This window comes from Buteo buteo, chromosome 15 (assembly GCF_964188355.1).
Source record: "Buteo buteo chromosome 15, bButBut1.hap1.1, whole genome shotgun sequence".
Lineage (NCBI taxonomy): Eukaryota > Metazoa > Chordata > Aves > Accipitriformes > Accipitridae > Buteo > Buteo buteo.
Window position 1 is genome coordinate 21,498,019 of NC_134185.1, and position 21,137 is coordinate 21,519,155.

The 21,137-nt window shown below is 45.8% G+C and overlaps 1 protein-coding gene across 6 annotated transcripts in view; it reads left to right on the forward strand.

The window, feature by feature from the left end:
• Positions 1–20,769, forward strand: part of FOXO3 (forkhead box O3) — a 96,614-nt gene extending 75,845 nt beyond the window's left edge. For all 6 annotated transcript variants that reach the window (XM_075046732.1, XM_075046733.1, XM_075046735.1 and 3 more), the window contains 2 exons: positions 2,631–4,065; positions 16,574–20,769. In XM_075046732.1, coding sequence (XP_074902833.1) covers positions 2,631–4,031 — 1,401 coding nt within the window. In that variant the 3' untranslated portion in view covers positions 4,032–4,065; positions 16,574–20,769. The remainder of the gene's footprint in view (positions 1–2,630; positions 4,066–16,573) is intronic.
• The last annotated feature ends 368 nt before the right edge of the window (positions 20,770–21,137 follow it).

Below are 21,137 nucleotides of genomic sequence, written 5' to 3' on the forward strand. Positions count from 1 at the left end.
TATTGCTTAATGTAAAGGAAAACAAACTGCTTGGATTTTTTATAACCACCAATTTTCAACGCAGAAGTATTATTACATTCTTTTATTACTTGTGTAATACCAACACTGAGCAAAAAGATATAAGAAGAAGAAAATTACACATGTGCACACACATGCAGGAGCCCTCATCCTGAAAGGTGGTGCTTCAGTCTCACAATTTTACCATTTAGGATTTTTCATGGTTTTAAGCCAAATGGTTTCATACTATGGCTACCACCAACAGAAATAAGCCGTTTTATGAGAATACTATAGGTGGAAAACTGTTAGGTGCTGGCACTTTGACTGAGTGTTTTTGTATCTGAAGCTGTGAGTCACGCTGCGTATGCTACCTTGGGTGTTTCTTTTCTGTGTTTTCTAAGATTTTTTTCATTAGCAAGAGTCACAGTGCTGTGTATTCTTATACCCACCATTTTTAGGTGGGGAACAGCATGGTTTGTATGGCTTTTGTAGCCTGGCTTGGTGTGGTGGTCTAGCTCTGGTTGTCCTCGCCCTGCCGCTGGCTCTTTGCGAGGCGAGATCCTCGCGCAGATGTTCTCACAAGTGGTTGTCCACGAAAGTCCCAGGGGGTGAATGTGAGAGCTACCTGCACTGATGCAGTACAAGCTGGAATATCAACAAAGGTTATTTTTAAAAAAAACAGCAGTTCTCCAGCCAGTTGGGTGAAACCTGAGAAAGTAAGCAGTGGCGCCTAGTTATTAGAAGTTAGAAACAGACTATTGCCAGACTCAAAATATAGTTAAAATGTCATCAGTTAACTAATAAAAAGCTCTTTCCTTCCTTAGACTGAAGAACTATTATGCTGCAACTCAATCCACCATATTTTGATGGCATGATAGTTCCTTAGAAATGGACAAGTTTATAGCTGAGGCACTGACCCAAACTTCTCTTGAGTAGGTCTGCGAAGTCTGGTCTGCTGTTTTGTGCAAATTGTTTAAAACATAACAGTTGCTATTTTGAACCGTGGTCCATATGATTTCTCTTTTCATTAAGTGATAATCACAACCGCGTCTGCTGTCTGCGTGCGAGAACTTCAGGCATGTTTTCCATTTCACAATCTGACAAAACCCACAACACTTAACAGGGGAAAAAAAAGGCATTATATACTGAAAAAAAAACTTCAAAAAAAGCTGGGCTGTATTTCTTCATACATCAAATGTGTCTCCAGTTCACTTATGTCAAACAACCATTTATCCTAAGGATGCAAATGTCGAGATTCTTGTGAATGATTTGTTGATTGATTCATTCTTTGCCCATTTAAATCTGGAATTTCTTCACTGCTTTGTAAATGAAGGACACTTACCTTGGATGGTTTGATTATGCTATAGTCCTTTTGACTTTGTGTTTTTAAAGCATGCTGGTAGAACAAATGGGATTTTATCCTCTTTATAGATATACCTGGTAATTGCCAAAATTTAAGAAAAAAGAACTCATGCAACTTTTTAAACTTAATCATCTTTAACCTGGAGGAATAGCACAACTGTTTTGTCAAAGGAATATGGGATAGCTCCAGAAATCTTTTGACTTGCACATGGAGGAAAAAAACCAAAACCTGGAAGCATTCTCACTAACAAATACCACTTGCTTGTCCTCAGAGTGGACTGGGATTTTCATCTTGGTTATTTCGGTTTAAATCTGGAGTCATTTCACTAGGGGTACCGTGGGCTGGTTTTCTTGGCCTCTTTCTCACTCTGAGATGATTATCATCGGTTTGAGCCAACGTGGTTTTTGGACAGTAGACATTGCTGACTAGTGCAAGCAGGTAATATGCAAAAGCAGGCAGTGCATGGGCTCCCCTGAAAGTACTGTATTTTGTATCGTCCTGTATGGCACGGGGTATCTGACTGTGTACAGCAGCTTTACACAACTCTCTGTCTAGCAGCTTACAGGGACGGGGATATCGTCATGCACTGTGTCACATCATGTTTTGAAGACTGTGAGGATACTATAGCAAGGGGACAGCTGGCCAGCTATTGCAGTACGGGTGTAATTCTGGTGCCTCTAATCAAGAGAGAAAGTACAGCTTAGTCATGCACAGAGTGCCTGTGGGAGAGGAGCAACAGCACTTGCAGTTTTCTCAAGAGTTATTATAACCAGTACACAATACACATGCACATGAAGAATTAAAAAGACATTTGCAGAGGCTGCAATGAGTGTGACTACCCCTCCAGTCAGATTTTTGCAGTGCCTTTGCAGATTTTATTTCAAGGAACTGATGGCAAGATTGCTGGTAGTATAGAGGTTTGTCCTGAGTCAGAAGTAAGGGAGAAACATCTAGCTCTTTGCTAGCAGGAGTAGGGCTGTGTCACACTCCTTTCCTTAGAATGCAGCTTTTGGGGGTGTAGGGATGGGCAGCAGGAATGCACCGCTAGTGCAAGCACGGGGCTTGTTTTACAGCAGCATGCTGGCATGCTGCAGTCACACTCCAGCCCTCCCATATCCACCATCCGAGGAAGCCGTGGTGATGTCCAGGAGGGCCCAATGCTTTTATTCATGTTGTTCTTTTCATGTGATGTTGGTTTAATGATTAAGATTTGGATAGTAAAAGAAGTGGTGTGCTGGTCTTGACGTTTTCTTTTGTTCTTTTCCTGCAGAATTCAATCCGGCACAACTTGTCACTCCACAGTCGATTCGTCAGGGTGCAGAATGAAGGCACCGGGAAAAGCTCTTGGTGGATGATCAATCCAGATGGTGGAAAAGGTGGCAAGGCGCCCCGGAGACGTGCTGTGTCGATGGACAACAGCAACAAGTACACGAAGAGCAGAGGGCGGGCGGCTAAGAAAAAGGCAGCCCTGCAGACTGCCCAGGAGACAAGCGAGGACAGCCCTTCTCAGCTCTCCAAGTGGCCAGGGAGTCCCACCTCCCGCAGCAGCGACGAGCTGGATGCATGGACGGATTTTCGCTCCCGTACAAATTCAAATGCCAGTACGATCAGTGGCCGCTTGTCACCGATCTTGGCGAGCACCGAACTAGATGATGTTCAAGATGATGATGCTCCGCTTTCTCCCATGCTGTACAGTAGTCCATCGAGCTTGTCCCCATCGGTAAACAAACCATGTACTGTGGAGTTGCCTAGGTTGACTGATATGGCTGGGACAATGAATTTGAACGATGGACTGACAGATAACCTCATGGATGATCTCTTGGACAATATAACACTCCCTCCCTCCCAGCAGTCACCCACAGGAGGGATAATGCAGAGAAGCTCCAGTTTTCCTTATGGTTCCAAAGGTTCAGGGCTGGGTTCCCCGTCAAGTAGTTTCAACAACGCCGTGTTTGGGCCATCGTCCCTGAATTCCCTCCGCCAGTCACCCATGCAGACCATTCAGGAGAACAAGCAGGCCACCTTCTCTTCCATTTCTCATTACAACAACCAGACACTGCAGGATCTCCTCGCCTCTGATGCACTTAGTCACAGTGATGTCATGATGACACAGTCTGACCCACTCATGTCACAAGCCAGCACAGCTGTGTCTGCCCAGAATTCCCGCAGGAATATAATGCTCCGCAACGACCCCATGATGTCGTTTGCCGCGCAGTCCAGCCAGGGCGGTCTGGTCAATCAGAGCCTGCCCCATCACCAGCACCAGTCCCACAACTCCTCTCTTAGTGGCAGCCGTGCCTTGTCCAATTCCATCAGTAACATAGGCTTGAGTGACTCAAACAGCTTGGGATCCACCAAACATCAGCAGTCACCTGTCAATCAGTCTATGCAAACACTTTCTGACCCGCTCTCAGGCTCCTCTTTGTACTCCTCTAGCGTGAACCTCCCAGTCATGGGACACGAGAAATTCCCAAGTGACTTGGACTTGGATATTTTCAATGGGAGCCTGGAGTGTGACATGGAGTCCATTATCCGCAGTGAACTCATGGATGCAGATGGGCTGGATTTTAACTTTGATTCCCTCATCTCAGCTCAGAACGTTGTCAGTCTGAATGTGGGGAACTTCACTGGTGCTAAACAGGCTTCATCACAGAGTTGGGTACCAGGCTGAAGGATCTTTGAGAACAGGGAAAATGGGCAAACAGGTCAGTGCCCCATAGATGTGGTAAAATAATTGGTTCCTTAGTTTTATTGGAGTTTGCACCAAACCCATAATAGTTAGCGCACACTAATAATATTAATTTGGCTTGCGATGGCTTGCCATGTGTTGGTATGCAGCAGGCACAACCAAGAAACATTTGGAGGTGTGGAGGGAAACGAGGCTAAGCTATAAAAGCTGTTCAGCTGCAACACTGTCAGCACGCATCTGATGCTTTGTGTCCTTCTTAATTTAGGCATGAGAAACGTTAATGACAAATCAGGCAAACCAAGGTGGAATATTTGTGGGTTTTAGGAATCACAGAGCTCCAACTCGTCGTCTTTGAAGTCGCAACAGATGGATTCTTCTCTGCAGCCGATGCCACATCTAGCCAAGCTGTGTTACATAGGGATGGGGCAAGGGGCTTTGCAGTCAGTGGAGCGATGTTACTGCAGGGGAGGAGGAAGAGTGTCTTTGCAAGATCAGTGCATGCGCTGAGGATCGGGTGTGTAGGACAGATCTGGACTGAATTAGAGTTGCACTGCTGCTGTGGTGCAGCAATGCTAGAGAAGTTGTTTGGGGTTTTTTTTGATTGTATTTCTTGGCAAAGAAAATGCAGCAAATGGAGGAATTATATATTTAAATAGCAAAGGTGGGATCCTGGTCCCAGGAACATCCAGTATTTAATGTTTTAAATATGTAAAAATTGTTGGTCTCCTCCAGGACTGGGGTGCCTATCATTTTCTTTTGGACTCCACCAAGAGAATATCTGTAGGTTTGGGTTCTGACATAGACGCTTTTCAAATTTTAGCCTCTTCAGATTAATTTTTTCCAGATCGATGTGGTTTTTTTCCATTGCTTCTTTTCCACAGCTGGGGGCATTTGAACTTGTAAACATTTTTTCTGTCATCCTTTTGTGATTCTGCAGTCTTCTGCCCATACCTCTGCCTGCTCGCACATACATACTCACTGACTCATAGGGTAGGTGCCACACAAAGTGCCCTTTCTCCTTTGTTTATTTATTAGTATAAGGGAGTAGATTTCAAAATATAGTAGGATAAAAGGTTAGCTATAAATTATTGAAAGTGTTCTATTAACTTCAGAGTAGTATGTGGAGTATCCCAGTGGTGAGGTTAAACAAGGCTTTCATTCAGTTTGCAGCTTACTTCCAACTTTCTTGAATTTTCTAGATGAAGGATGGAAAGGAGGAGTTGATGTCGTTTGACTTTACGGTACATAATTTGCCCCTTTCATCTTTAATTGAGTTTTCCTTCTGTGTCTCACAGTTAGATGTTCAAGGGGAAGCTTTGCGGTAGGTGAGCAGTAGTGGTGAACCTCCTGCACGTCTCCCTGTGTGTATGGAGTACCACAGGAGACGTGTGCCGTGGTCTGCCGCCTCTGAGGGAGAACAAGACTGCACAGGAGTCCTCCCTTCAGTCGTTCTGCAAAGATGCCTCGCTCCGGTGGAGGCACTTTCTCTGTTGGTGGGAGGATTTCCTCAGGTTCTTTCACATCTTCTCGCCCAAAGCGAGAGCGTTGCAGTGGAGGGCCTGGAGACAGGCTGTGGAGGACACCACGTCCCGCTGACCCTGCACAAGATGGCGGCTAGGCAAGGCCAGGGCCACAGCTGAATTCTGGTTTTCCTCCGGTGCTGGAGAATTTAAGAAAGGAAAGGGGGGAAAAAAAAGAATTGACTCATGAACCAGGAAGTGAAAACTTGCAGAAGGTCACGCTTGCTGACCAGTTCTGTCTTCCTCCAGGCGCATGAGCTGTTTGGATTTAAAAACCCTTTTAGCATGAGGTGAAACCAAAAGGTCGTAAGAACTTCATGGCAGTGGAACATCCAACAGTACAATCTGCCAAATGGGGCCTAAAAACCAGGTGCTATTGACAACTTTGCTTGACGCAGGCCGACAGGGCAGCCTCCTGCTTTTGTAGCGTGGTTTCCTTCGTACGGGGAGAATCCGCCCGTGGGCAGACCTGCCGCGGCAGCACGCCACGCCACCGCCTCGCCGATGCTCGCCGGTGCCTCTTCGCCCTGGCCTCTGCCGTTCACGGAAAGCGTAGCTGCTGTGATCTTTTTCAGGCTGCTCCCTCCGAATAGAGGAGCTGACACATCTGTGTGAGCGGAGTCTCATTGCAGAGGACAGATTTATTAACGAGACAGTTCTCCTCGGCGGATTACTGTCCAGTCATCTGTGGAAGCCTCTTTCCCTCTCTCTGACAAGCGGACCGGCTGCTGCGGGGTGCCTCTGGTATCAGGTGCAAGCGCAGATGATTTCTGCTGAGCTGGTTCATCATGCACCCTTCCTCGGCTGTTAAGCAGCGCTGTTTGAGAGTTTGCCTCCCTGTGAGCATCTCGTATTTTGTTAGGGGCACCTTGCATGACATCAGATGCAGTCGTCCTGAATTGCTTTCTCCGTTACTTCTCCCCTTGGCTGTAGCAATAGGCACCCCTGAATTAAAATCTTCTCTCAGCAGTGTTCGTGACCCCAATAACGAATCTTTACAGGCTTGAAGACTGGGGAACGCTTTCAGCAGAACAGCCTGGCACTTGCTCATGCTAAATCCGTTTCACGAGGGTGGCCAGGTGTGTTTTGCAGGCAGGCAGAAGCAGTTACAATGGATTATTGGCATACCTGGGAATAGTGAGTGCTGTGTTTTCTATGAAAAATAAGAGAAACGTTGGAGTCAGTTTTCGGGAAGAAAAGAAAGAAGCCAAATACATAGGTATTTATTTTATACGTACTCTAGGTATAGAGGGGGTTTACTTTGGAAGAAAATCAACTACAGTTTCTTCATAGGGGAAGTAAAAAACCTGTACAGGAGATGCCACTGTTGCGGGTATAGTGGCTGTGCACGTTTGCTGCACGTAAGCCTGTGCATGGTCCCTGGAGAGAGCCTTGCCCGGTCCAACCGTGCTGGCCCTGTGCCCATGAGGTTGGCCATGCCCAGCCTTTCAGAGGGTCCTTATTGAGGCATATAAATGAATTTGGGTTTGTTTTGTGTTGTTTCTCTTACAAGAAGGAAAGGAGAAAATCAATATGCTTTTTTCTTGCTTTACTCACTCAGCCATAATTTTCCCCTGTTAAGCTGGCTGGGGCCTCTGTTCCTCTGTCTCTGCCTGCTTCCCAAGAGCACTGGATGTGCCCTCCTGCCACTCAGATAATCATCACCTTGGTTTTTCAGCTTGTTTATCAATAAAGACAGACGTCACTATTCCCTCACCTGTCTCTAGAATACCTTTTATGTTTAAATTAGTGGGTTCTCTTTCTGCCTGGGGTTCCCACAACTCTGCACTTTGCTCCCTGGTCCTTCTCAGCCAGCAAGTCCCAAGGGACTTGGCATTCACCAAAGAGTAGTCCCAAGCAGAGTGGCAGGGGAGACTATTCGGGACATTTACTGCTGCTTTGGAAGGTCAGGAGCTGGTGATCAACTACCGCTTGGGCAAACATTGCCTCCAGCATCAAAACCCATCCAAGAAGTTGTTTTTACCTCGATTGTTTTAGTGATCCAGTTTACAGTGGCACTGCGCAGGCAGCGATGCTGACAGGGCTTGGGCAGGGGCTGGAGGATGGCTCAGTGCAAGCAGGGCAGGAACTTCTTGAGCTGGTTTCACTGTCTGAAAAACTCATCTAGCTGCATCTCCTGAGAGAGACTTCGATGTGCCATTTAGCAGGATGCCTGTAACAGAGCTGTGCTGGAGTCACGTTGGCTTGTTTGAAAATTACAGGTGAAATACTTCGCAGATCAGTTAAAGTCACTCATTTTACCCTAGCATCATATAAGTCCCAGATCATCTTACTGTAGCCATAGAGTGCACAAGCTATGTCATGTAATGTTCACACAATTTGATGATTAACATCTCTGATAAATCAAAATTCTAGGAAATGTCATGAAATGACTGTTGGTATTTCATTAGTCCGTATCAGTTTGGACTACTTGCCAATTTGTTAATTCATGTTCAACCTGTTTCTGGGTGAAATTCATACCAAAGATAGCTAGCACATAGGTCTGAGGATGACTTACTATTCACAACAACACCATCTTAAAAGTTGAAGTAGATAGCGAAAAGATCTCCATTTGGGTGGAGTTTCGAATCAGAGAGCTCTGGGCAGTATGCCGCAAGGAAGATGATTTTTATTCTTTACCAGAACCTTGTTTTCTACTCATTAAAGCTGAAACGTGGAAACAGAATTGGTGGACCTCTTGCCTGAGGGTGCTGACAGCCTCAGGACCATAGTTGCACTTCCTCCTCTCTGATTTTCAAAAATGAGGTCCTAGGGGTAGGGCTGGCAGGTTTCTTACATGGAGCCAAGATGGGGCTGGCTGCCTTTAAAAAAGCTAAAGGAAATTCAGGAGCAGCAAATTCTTCTGCTCCATTTCTAACAGGTTACTGGTTAAGACGGTGGCGTATTTCTAACATATAAGTGTTGTTTCAGCCAGCCCAAGTTTTGAAAGGTGGTTTTGTGACTAGCTAAACATCACGCATGCCAAGTTTAGTCTTTGAACAAAAATATCTATGTAGAAAACGTATTTCGCTGGGAACAGGGATGCCATTAACTCCAAGGAGGGCCTGCCCCAAGCAGGCTCCTCACTCCCCAGGCACGCACCAGCGGCACGGGAGCAAACTCGGCACTTGTGGCCACTGGGGAGGGGGAGAGGGAGAGGGGAAAGCCGGGTGAACCCCACTGGGGCTGCCCCCCTGTGCAGTCCTGCTGGCCGCAGTGCCCCTTGAAGCCCCTTGCACACAGGGGCCAGTCCCACGCTTGCAGGGATGCTGTGGCTTTTGCTGTGTGAAGGCAGCAGGAGCTGACACACACGCGCAATGAATCGCTCGCTCCTTCTGGGAGTAGGGCTTTTTGGTTTTGGTGGGTTTTTAATCTGGGTTTATGTTTTGGGCTTTTATTAACACAGGAAAAAGATCTGTAAAAACCAGGATTGCCTCCACAGCCTTGTGTTGTGAGTGTACAACAGCTGAAGCCAGGACAGTGGTCTGATCTTGTGGTTTGGGTGTTCTTCTGTTGGTGTTTTATATAGATACATTTTTTTAATACCTCATGCTTTGTCATGTGATTCAGCAGCAATAATTAGGCAGAAACTTGCTGTCCCTGCAGATGCCAAGATTACAGGATGACATACTCTCACCAGATGACAGCACAAACTGATATTTTTAGAACAGCCCGCATCAACTGGTCTCCCCAGTGCTTTCCTCCCTGGATCAGCAGCACGCAGGTTTTATTACAGAATGAGTCTACACAAATCGTCTTTCTCATGTGAATGAGCCGCAATGATTGTTTAGAGCCGCAGATCAGCGTTGGTCCCCAGATGTGCTGTTGCCTGATAGCTGGGATGGTTACAGGTGGTTTTTCTTTTTTCTTTGCTTCTTTTGAGCCAGACATTTAAGTAGCCCCCCCTCCCCCAAAATGTATTTTCTTGAAGAAGTGCGTAATAAGAGATTCTTTTTAGAAACATAGCGTCATGCAGCTGAGGAAAGGTCAAGATCTTTTTTCATAGCAATTCAGTGCTCAGCCAAGGTGATGAACTGACAGCCAGAGAGGTTTAAGTCTTGTGTTGATGACAGCCAAAGAGCACGGGTACAGCGTAGGCAGCAAGAGTGCACATATTTCAGTAGTACCCTATGTAAATAGCTGGCCTTTCTCTCCTGGCCTGGGGAGGGAGGATGAAGGAAGGATGCTCAAACAAACCCCCCGGGCTGCCAGTGCCACTGGTGGAGAGTCTCCTGCAGGATGCTCCCATCAGCGCTATCCCTGATCGAGTCCTACACGGTGCATAGGGACACTGACCCCATTAAATCGGGTACCAGCGGCTGGGTGGTGGGAACGCCCAGCTCTGGTCCACTCTACGGGCGCTATTTAATCAGCTTTTCCACTCAGATTACCGCACAGGGTGGCAGTTGTTGGAGTCTGGCAGAGCGAACATCTGCTGAGCGGTAATCGGACAGAGACGCAGCTCAGCTAACGGAGGCCGCTGTGTAGCTGCGGTTGTCTGCCATTACTCCAGGAAAAAAGCCACTTTTCCCAGATGATGCCATGGAGAATGGCTTGTGTTTATGCACTTTTACAGCTGAGCTGAATATCTTGCCCATTGTTTTTCCCTTGTACAGCCTGCTTCTCCTGGCTTTCATAGGTAATTTGTTTTTGTACAAATGCAGAAAAAATCTGGGTTTGAGGAAGGACCTTCCCTCTCTTGTCTTTTCTACCACTTGTAAGTCATCATAGAGGATGTCCTGCCTTATATCAACATCGTGGCAATCTTTTTGTGTGACCTGTGTGAGCACTATTGGCCTGTCATTTTCAACTCGCTGCAGAGGAAAATGTGAAGACTCCATAGCAGGAAGGATGTTTTTAAAATAGGCTTGGTACCTGGCAGAGAAAAAGAAACTCTCTATAAGGACATTCAGAATAAAGAGTACCCAGCACATTTCCATAGCACTATAAACCCATAATTCAGGATATTTCCAGCCACGCAGGTCCCTTTTACTCTAAAAAGTGGCTCTTGTTCTTCAGATTCAAAAGTGCAAGCAACGTCCTTCTCTGGTCTTGCACAGGTGCAGTAGTTATCCATCCTTTTCTGATCCACAGTAGAGGTCTCCTTCCCAGTGCTCCTGAATGCCTAAAGAAAGCACTGTTATTCCTGCCAGTGTACTTTACCCCTAACAGAAGATGTATTTTGCAAGCATTTTTGGCCTTCTTCCTCTAGTCTAGCAGCATCCTGCCTAAAAGGTGCTGTGTTGAACACTCAGGCTGATATCTTTCAATTAATGGCAGTGTCACCCATAACTGGCAGGATTTCCACCCCACTCCTCAGGCCCCTGAACAAAAGGCAGGGGATAAAATTCACCATAAGTTTGTCAAGTAAGAAGCCTGGAGACCTTGTAGAGAGATGATGTCCTGTATCTAAGCTCTCTTCTGTTGGCCAGGGCAGAGGATTGAACCCAACCAGATGTAATGGTTCTCAACAGCAATTGGGTATCAGCAGTGCTGGTGCTGGAAAGCCAGCATAACTGCACGCTCACATGCCTGTAGGTGTAAAAACAAGTGTGTCAGCATATGGTCTTCTTGTATGGGCAACAACACAGTGCACAGTGATGCATGTAGTGGAGTTTGCATGCGCCTGCTTCTCTTTGCAAGCAAGTGCAAAATTTCCTGTGAATTTGGTTGTTCTGTATCAGGTCCTGATACATTAGGAAAATCCTGATCTACTTTTCCTTTTAAGTGTGTGAGCGTGGGTGGACCAATTTCTCACTGGGTGTCTCCTTTTCATCTGTAAAATGGGTGGAAGGGACCTTACCCACCTTTGAGGATAAAATGAACTGTCTGGAGAAGTGGTGGATTCTCCCTTGCTGGAAATATTCCAGACTTGGCTTGACAGGGCCCTGAATAACCTAACCTGAGGCCCTGCCTTCAACAGAAGGTTTGACCAGATGATGCCAAGTCCCATCCAGCCTGGACTTTTGTATGATTCTGTAGACGAGTGGGGTATCAGGATAATACGTGCATCAGTAGTCGTGGCATGTCACTACAGTTTTGGGCAAGCATTTCATCCCAGGGAGATGAGACGGGGTGATAGAATGATCTGCTGTCTTTAGTTACATTTACTTCCAAAATACTTGGTTGTCTGCTATGGTTTGCAATGTTTCTTGGAGTGTAAGAGCAGTAACGGAAGGAAAAGAGTCACTTTCATGCTTTACATGCCTGAGCAAGTACCAGCACAGCAACTTTTTAGCTCCCATAAGTCTTAGTTCTGTGCTGGAGTTCTTCCTCTTTCCATCCTTCTCCTGCACTCTCTGCCCCCGATTCTGAGCTGGAAAGATCTATTTTTATGAGTAGAACTAAAAGAGAAAAAGTGAAGTTGCAACGTGCCTGAAAGTTCAGGAAAGAAAGCACATTAAGTTGCCAGCTCTTTTTTTTCCCCTTGGGATTCACACCCTGACCTCAGCATTGTCTCTCAGCACAGAGCCATCCTAGTGCAGCTAAGCCTTTAGGGTGTCTCTGTGGCATACCTGCCATGGCATCGGGATTCCTAATTTTTATTCTGCTTGAACAAAAAATCTCATGCTGCAGTATTGTCATTATAGAAGAATTGGCCACAGTAGTTATCTTCCTTACTTGTTTCTAAACAAATACTGTGTATTCTTCAGTCTTGAGCTGTGAAACCTCAGGCAGAATATTAACTTGTAACCACACGTAATCAAGTCTTGCTTTTTGAGCTTACTCCCATTTTGGAGTAGAAGGTGTACTGCTGGTGGCGATGACAAATCAAGGGGCTGAGGCACCAGAACAAATGCACATCTGTCACTAAAGGACGCAAGTTTCCTTCAAAACATTTGCATCCCAAGTCTCTGGACAGTAAAAGTAGTTATTGGGATTTCCTGTCCCTGGGGAGTCGTTACAGAGTGGTACCCAGGGAAAACACTTGTTTTACAGATAAGTGGTGATATTTTTCAAGATGTGATCCACTCAACAAGCCTTCCAGCCAAATCAGGAGGTCCTTGATAGGCTGCCATACAGAGGAGCTGTGTGTTGGTAGTGCACTTTCTCATACCGTAATTAGGTAAAGGAGCACATAGCTTTTTTTTAACAGAAAACTGTATGTGCTGATTGTTATGTTAGCTTACTGATAAACTTACCACCAACACACGTTATCTGTGCCTCGCTCTGGGGAGCATCGACGCATCACCTTTCTATTCTGAAGAAATTTCCAGTGGTGTGTAATTGGCACCATTTGGAATCAAAGGGAGAAAGCAACAAGTGGCAGATGATCCTTCAGAGCTGTTCTGATGGTGCACTAGCTGGCTTGGGAGACAGCCATCCGGTTAAGTGGTGGTATGATGTGAGACAGAAGTGAGGAGATGTTGTTGCTGGAGGGAAATCGCAAGCAACAGCTCAGCCACAGAGTAAAGCAAGAGTAGCATTTGTAACTGGTCAGTAGCCAGGTAGAGGATGAGAGGGCAGAGAAAAGGACAGAAGAAAGGGGCATCTCATCTGCCACATAATTGCTTGCAAGCTGAAGAATTAGAAAATACAGAAATACTTGCTTTTTGGTTTACACTCTTCCACCAAATAGGATAAACAGATTTAGCATCTAGGGTTCAAAATGTCTGTGGGACCTGACAAAGCAGGAGTTCGTCCTCACCCCTCGCTTAATGCTTTTTCTGTTTCTGTTTTAAAGTCATTATTTTCACCAACCACATGCATATATGCTTGCATAAGTTATAGCTTGATATAGCACTGTAGATTCTTCTAACGTCCAGCAGATGTATCTTGTTCCAGCCTTCTGTACCCAGGGGGTCAAAACAGCCATGGTGGAATTGCCTCTACTCTCAGTGCATGTGTGTGTGACAGAGCTCAGGTACCAATGCAGTTGTGAAGACTGCACTCCAAAAGAAAGCCTTCGCTTTCTTCAGAAGAAAGTCTTAAGAAGTCTAAGAAACTTTGGGAGAAAGTCTAAAATTCCTCCTTCCTTTCCACTCCCCGATGATTGAAAATGGGCTTCAGGTTTGACAGAGGAGCTTTTCAAGGGAGAACTGAATTTTCCAGGGAGTGGCTTAAGGAGCACAGCCAGGTGATGTTTTCTAGTAGTGCCCTTTTTGGAAGTTCCCCCCAGCCTAAGAAACAAGAAACCATGCCACACATAAGAGGGGCCTCAATGCCTTTGCTGTGGCAAGTTAGTGAATGCTGCTCTAACCCACTAGCCCTGCTAGACTGCACCTTTCTTGTATGCATCCTTGACCTCTGTTCTATATATTTTTTCATCACTCCTTGTGCTCATATTTCTGCTGCTCTTATCCCCTAAAACAGGTCCCAAAAATTAAAGGCCAGGAAAAAGGATAAAGGGGCGACTGGAGTGTTTTACCTGGAGAGCTGCATGTTGCCCTTAGAGGACAGCATTGTCCTGGCTCACCAGAGGAGAAATCCCGTCTGCCTCTGCAAATTCAGGGTGACGCTCCAGAGGACAAGCTTTTCCCACAGCCATTGGGAATGGGAGAAAACCTTGTGTTGGCTCAGGATGCAGCTGGAGAAATTTGGATTTGGGGGCAGGGAGAGGGGAACACTGGGGAGTTGTGGTTCAAGACCACTGATAAATGGAGATGTAACTGATGTGCTTGCTTCCCCACCTGATACAGTTTTCATTGCTATGACGCAGCAGGCTGCTAACTCAGGGCTAACAGAGGCTTTTTGTGGCGAGACAGAAAGCGAGAGTGTGTGGTTCTATTACAAACTTTAATGGGGTAATTTGAAGGCAGGCAGGTTAAGACTTTGATCTACTTTTCATTTTTTAATCCATTTGCAAAGTCCATGTAAACAGCTGTGAAAATGGAGCGTGGTTTGGTTCTGCTATGAGCAGATTTCACCTCAGCATTGCGTCTGTCTCCTAAACATTGGAACTGTCTGAAGGACGGGTGTCCTCACGAAAAAGTATCGGGCAGTGCCACTACCACAAATGATGCTCATCATCATCCATCCTCCAGTTTTTTCTCTTACCGCTTTGTTTCATAGTATAATATTTTACATGCATTTTTAATTTAAACGTTAAACTACTCTGGTACTTCATCAGGAGTTCTGTGCTTGTTTACTTTTAATTACTAGCTCCATTCAAAGTCATCAAGACTTCTCACACATGCTGAAGTTAAGCCCATGCTCAGAATAACTGGCAGCTGCGTGAGAGTGAGATGGCTTGCTGGGCTGCGGCACGTGGGACCCAAGCCTTGCCTTCGGATGAGGTTGTGCTTTGGGAAGTCACCCAGTTCCACACACACACCCCCCTCCCCAGTGCTAAGGCTTTAAGGAGAAGTAGAGAAAAGGGCATGCACTCGTTTGAGCTGCATACAAGCCACTAGCCAGGTTTTACTGGGGGCTCCCAGGCCTGTCTGGGTATCTTCTGCTGACCTTGTTATGGCCATCAGGACACACTCACCAAATGGAGTCCTTGCCAGGCAGTCACATTAACGAACGGCTAGCGTTAATTTGCCCTTTGAAAATGAAGGAATCAATATGTTGATCCAGTCGGAAATCCCTTTATTCACAAAACAGTCTACCCCAAACCCCTCCACATAATTAAGGCTAAAGCCAAATTTTGTTTGGGTGAAACACACAATCTGTCTGCTCCCTAAGCTGTGCTGAATGAAGTTCTCCCCTAACGGCACAGGGAGCAGCTGTCACGCTGTTGCTCTAATAACCATGAGACAAAATGATTAAATTTCCATCAATCATTTAGCATTATCAGAATAGGTCATTTTAATAAAATGTTATCATAGGATCAGTGCCTGGCACCTTAGAAAGGAGAGGGCCAGTGATGGAGAGTCATCTCATGACGGCCTTTGAGTCATCCCCCTTGCAGGAGATGCTCGTCCAGATTAATCCAGCAGTTCCCCTAAAGCCACCATTTTTCATGAGGGTGCCTGATACCAGGATCTTCTGAGAGTAAAGACATTCCTGTAATCACCTCAAATGGCTTTTTGGTTTCAGCAAGTGTCCCCTTGTTCTTGCACTGTATAGAAAAAATCACTGATCATTCATCTTGAGGAAAATCCTCAACAGGTTGTAAGAAGTGTGGGGGACTAAGCCCTGCTTTCAGAAGCCATTTCAGACCCAGAAGTTACATGCCCAGCAATGCGGATGGCTGCCAAGTGGGCTTTCGGTAAAAGGATTTCATGGGAATGTTTAAATCTACATACTTCCCAAAACCCTACTTGGTGCCTGTCTGTATTTTTAAGCCACAGAGTACCTTTAAAAACCTGGCCCCTTGGCCCCCTTAGTTGAAATGTTCATCTGTTTTCAGTGTTTTACCTACATACCATGTCCATTTGTAGTCATCTCCATGCTGCATCCAAGGCATCTTTCTAGCATCTGTCCCTCTGCAGAGAAGTTTCATGGCTACAGAATAAGCTGGACCCTAACCCTGTTTTTAAAGCCAGGTGGACCCTGTCTGTTGACAGTGTGTTATACAAGCAGGAAAACGGAGAACTCCAAAGTCCAACCCAAAATTCTTGGCTCCTCGCTGCTTCTCTTGAGCAGCCTCTTTTGGCTGTCCTTCAAGGGTGGTGGTCGATGTCAGATGCTGATGGAAGATTTATCCAGCCTTTTGGTGATGCTGAGAAAGGGTGATCATGAAAAATGGAGAAATGATGGATGATCCTTCTGTGCTTCACCTGGAAATAACCCTTAACAAATAGATGATGCACTGGGTTTCTGTAAATCCAACTCAGCCATTGTTTTTCTTTGGAGAGAGGGTTTTTGCTTTCCTGCTTGGGAGCCGGCAAAGAAGCACGCTCAAACCTTGGGAAGGGGGAAACATTTTCAGGCAGGGTCACAGTGCAACTTATTCCTTGCTGTAAGTTTGAAGTTTCTGGGTGCAAACAAATCAAAATTACTTGTCAGAGTAAGCTGTTGTTGGGTTTGGAGGTTCGCTTGGTTGCCTTTTTTGTTGTGTTTTTTTTCCTACATGCAGCAGTCTCACTGTCTTGTCTTCTTTTTCTTCTTCCTCTCCAGGCCCTCAAACTGACACGAGATGTAGAGAGAGAACCCTTTGCCAAATCTGCTGTCAGCAAGTGGACAGTGATACTGTTTACAGCTTACGACCTTTGTGAACCCTGCATTATTTTCCTAACGAAGCAGACTGTTAATAGGCCCCTTACCGGAGTGAAGATCCTCCTTTTTTTTTTTTTTCCTCTTTGTTTTTTCTCTTTTTTTGGGGGGGAATTGAACTAATTCTGAAGTATGCAAAATCTTCCTTTTCTGGGATGGCCAAGCACCTGCTGTGGAGACAATGTTCAGCACCATCCTGTTAAGAACACACTGTGTAGCCTTTATAGTAGTTACTTGTCAATGAGTATGTGGTGTTTCAATATATTAATGGTTTCTGGGATGTTTTAAGTTGGCTTTCTTTTTTGGAGGTTTTCCCTGTCTGCCCACCCTCCCGCTACAACCTCCAGTTTGATTTCCTTAGATTTTTGACCATTTTTGCTTTCTCTCCCTGGGAAATCTGAAGTACTGTGCATGTGCCAGGAAATGATCATAACCCAACACTGCTCAGACATCAGGGTTTTCTGAGTATACAGCATTTGTTACACCGATCAACCGGCTGAATTCCAGAGAGAGGTGATGTGTGTGGTCTGTTTGTTTGTTGGGTTGGTTGGTTTGTTTCTTTCTTACTCTTTCCTTAAATTTAATGGTACACCCCCCGTTTTCCATAAGCGTCAAACCAGGGTTGATTGCAAAACAAGGGAAGCCGGCAAGTTTGCCTCTTGGCTCGTGAGGATGGACTGACAGCGGGTGCCGTTGCCCGCACGTGCACTGAGGCAGGAGCCCGTTTGCTGCCCACCAGAGCAGGCTCCCCTCCTGCCTTATGGTAGCTGCAGCGAGCTGGTGAGGAGTTATAAGCGGAGCTGCCAGACAAGTTGAACATAGCCACTTGTAAAGATGTGTTTGAAAAAGCGAAAATTAAGGGAAATACGTCACTTCGCAGAAAAGCTAAACGTAGAGGCTGGGCATCGGCAGGTGACTTGCAGTGGCAACGCCGGGAGTTGAGGCACAGGTCGTTGCAGGGTGTGTTAATGCATCAGTGATCCTTTTTTTTTTTGTTTTGGACATATCCTCGATTATTTTTTCCTTCTCATTGTGTATAACCTGTTGTGGCAGAAGAAGCAGGAGAGGGAACGGCAAGGTGACAGTATCATACAAATGGCTTTTCATAGGAGCATAGATTGTAACAGGATAAATGACACTGAAAGACAAGGCAGTTTTATATATTTTGCTTCTAAGATTTTCTTTTGTAAAATGAATAATAATTAATAATAATAATGAATAAAAGGTATGGTGCTGTATAGGTCCTCTCTATAATCTGGAAAGTTTGGTTACTTTTTATTAGTATTTTGGGGAGGGGAGGGAGGGATACAAAAAAAAGAGGGGAAGACAACAATGGTACATAGGAACTCGGTATGAAGAGATTCTGAATAGGACAGTGTATACATAATTCTCCAAAGCGATATATGAAGTTTTTTTCTTTGCATAAAAGCATTATGCATATAAATATATAAATATATTTTATTATGTACAGAAACGGATCATTATGCATGGATGTTAGGAAAACAAACTAGCATTTTAACCCAAAGTCTCAGTGCATGAGTTCCCACCAACCCGTGTCCCATGCAATGTGGAGTGACTCCCTCTCCCCACTGCCACCGCACATGCACAGTCATGCGCGCGTGCGCACACACACACACACACAGAGACACACACAAGCATTCGTGGGCCCTTCCTCGCTCCTTACTTTCCAGGTCCCTGAGGTGACATTGGTGAAACAACAGCTCCTAGTGTGATGGAAGTTTTGTTTTTGTATCGTAGCCCCCACGCTGTTCTCTCGTAAAGATGCATCTCTTGGTTTCTCCCCGCAGTTAGGACTGTGTAGACTCTGTGCAGTTGTGGTTATCGTAGCCCTGTAGCATATCAACTCTTCCAAGCAGCCAAGGGTTTATCATTTGCCTTTTAAAAAAACTTCTCTTTTCTTTTTACACCGAGATGGTCTATTTGTCAGCGTGGGGACTAGTTTGTTCCATTTGTCGGAGTTAGCCGATGCTCATTGCCCATCTCTGTCAGCAGCCAGCCACCCAGGACGCTCGTGTGGGGCAGTGGTCACCTGGGCTAGAGGTCCCTTTGCTTATCGCAGTCCAGCTGCAGGCACCTTTTACCAAAATTGCTTGAGAGCTTGATCACCAGCCTCCTCCGAGCGTGTAGCGTTAGCTCTCAGCTTCCCGGTACACCCCGCAACGCGAGTGTACGCTGAAGGACTTCTCTCCGGTGCTCCTCTCCCCGAGGCTCCTCTGCGGCTGCTGCCCTGCGGGGGGCTTGTCCCCCCTGCCCGCAGTGTCGGCTGCCGGCAGAGCCCACTCGGTGCCTCCCCGTGCCGGGGCGCAGCGTTTGGCCCCTGCGTGGGTGAGCCTCTGGTGAGACCCGGGGTGCCTGCCCGAAGACCACCGACCAGGTCACAGACAGCACCGGTAAGGCCTGACTTGACGGTATGGCCAAGGTGACCAAAATCCATCCTTTTTTTTTATTATTTTTTCTTGGTACGGATGCAGTTCTTGTGAAAGGCAAGGGAAGGCGCATTAGCTTAAAACAAATGGGGGCAACTTCTGCTCTGCTCCGGCAGCCTAGCCCCACCGAGTTCAACGGAGCTAGCTCCCGCTGGCAGAAATGAGGGAGAACGCTATGGTCTGCTCTGTTCAGAAAATGGAGAAAAAAACACTTGATTTAGAGACAGACCGTCAATAGCAGAGAAGTTTGGTGTTTTTTTTTAAATAAAAGCTGAAAGGCTTAACCTGCCTCTCGGCAATGTCAAGGAAAGCATTTCCATTGGCGTGGCTGGGACACCTTGGGCCCCTGCTTTGGAGAACATCCTAGCGCTCACTGGAAAGGGTTGGACTTGGCCAACCTCTTTGGTTTGGTTTGGTTTCTGTTGCTCGTTTTTGGGGCCAGAATTTTCAAACAGAGGTGCCTGGTGTCAGGCACTGGACGTCGGGGGCTCCAGCGTCATCGCAGGGGGCGAGTTCCTCTGCCCTCGTGGCTTCTCAAAGGAAGGAGAGGTGCCAGGTCCCCCCAGGCCCAGGGGAAGGTCACCACCCTCTGCGCCTGCTGAGGTGCCCAGCAAATCCCCTCCTCTCCAGAGGTGCTACATAAATCTCGCTGAATTCAAAGGGCCGCTTATTTAGGTGTCAAAATACAGACTTGAATGGCTAATTTGGGGAACCTACCTTTTGAAAATTTGGCCTTTGAGTCTTTGAGCATGTTTATGCCTAGAATTTTTCCTTCTGAAACCATGTAAAACAGATGATTGTCCAGAACAATTCCATAGTTATCGTTTAAACACTTGGTCTAAACAAAAGGTCTAAAAAGGTGACATTTATGCAGTTCCTAGTCACAGGTTTGGGGCTTGATTTAATGATTTTTGTAAAACAATTTTCTCTTGAGAATATTGGGTAGTTGACCACTGCTTAACTCCAGAAATTTTTGTGCCACCGCTTCAAAAAGTTACCTTTTAGGTCATGTTTTTCTCTAAAATTATGTCATTGCTTGGCAATCGGTGTCCTGTAAGTGTTTTCTAGTACACAATATACCTTAGGAATTGCCAACAGATGCGAAGGGGGACCAGATACATTTCGTTACTATGGGTTGGAAAAAATGGATTGTACATTTGGCTTCACATGTTTAACTTTTTTTTAAAAAAAGTTGCATGATTGGAAAAAATATGTATACAGTATCTGTAAAACTGTTTTATCTGTTTTTGTTTCAAGCCATGTAAATTGGAAGAATATTAAATCCACAGCCTTATCGCGCATGGCCGTCTTTACATACCGAAGAGCTGAACAGTTTATACTTTTCATTTGGGCTATCTTGTACTTTCATTTGAAAGCAGACACTCTCATGTTGCAGTCTTACTGAGGATTTTATATTTAAAAAAAAGAAAAAAGATGCTGCCCTGGAGGAATATACTACCTTACTACACAGAGGTTGGAAGGAAGTTTGTTTTGGAGCAAAACCTGCCCCTTTCCAAACAAAGTAGAGACGCAGTGCTTACTCCACTTGGTGTTAGTAGATATTGCCTTGTGTATTCCATTTTAAATTGTAATCTAGTTTGTAAAAGAGATGGTGACGCATGTAAATAAAGCATAATGGATCTCTACATTGCACATTTGCCTTCGCTCTGTTCTGTTGTGTTGTGGACAGACATCTAAATGCAGGACCTGGAGAAGGGGTGACTTCTGAGCAGTGGGTGAAACCGGCTGGTGGGGGGCTTGGGGCTGGGGCAGGGGCCTGATCCTGCATCCACTGGAGTCTGTAAATGCATTATTTATGTGGCCCTCTGCCTTTCAACCCTTCAGCCAAGCCAGCGTAATTTTGGCGGTCAAATAACACCCAATGGGATCATTTACTGCTGCTAAAAATCACAACGTTCACTTTATTGGGGGGGGGGGTTGTCCCCTGGGATGGCAGCTGCACCCTGCAGCTGCAGCCCAGCTCACCCATCCTGGGAGACAACCAGCCCAACTGCAAGTCG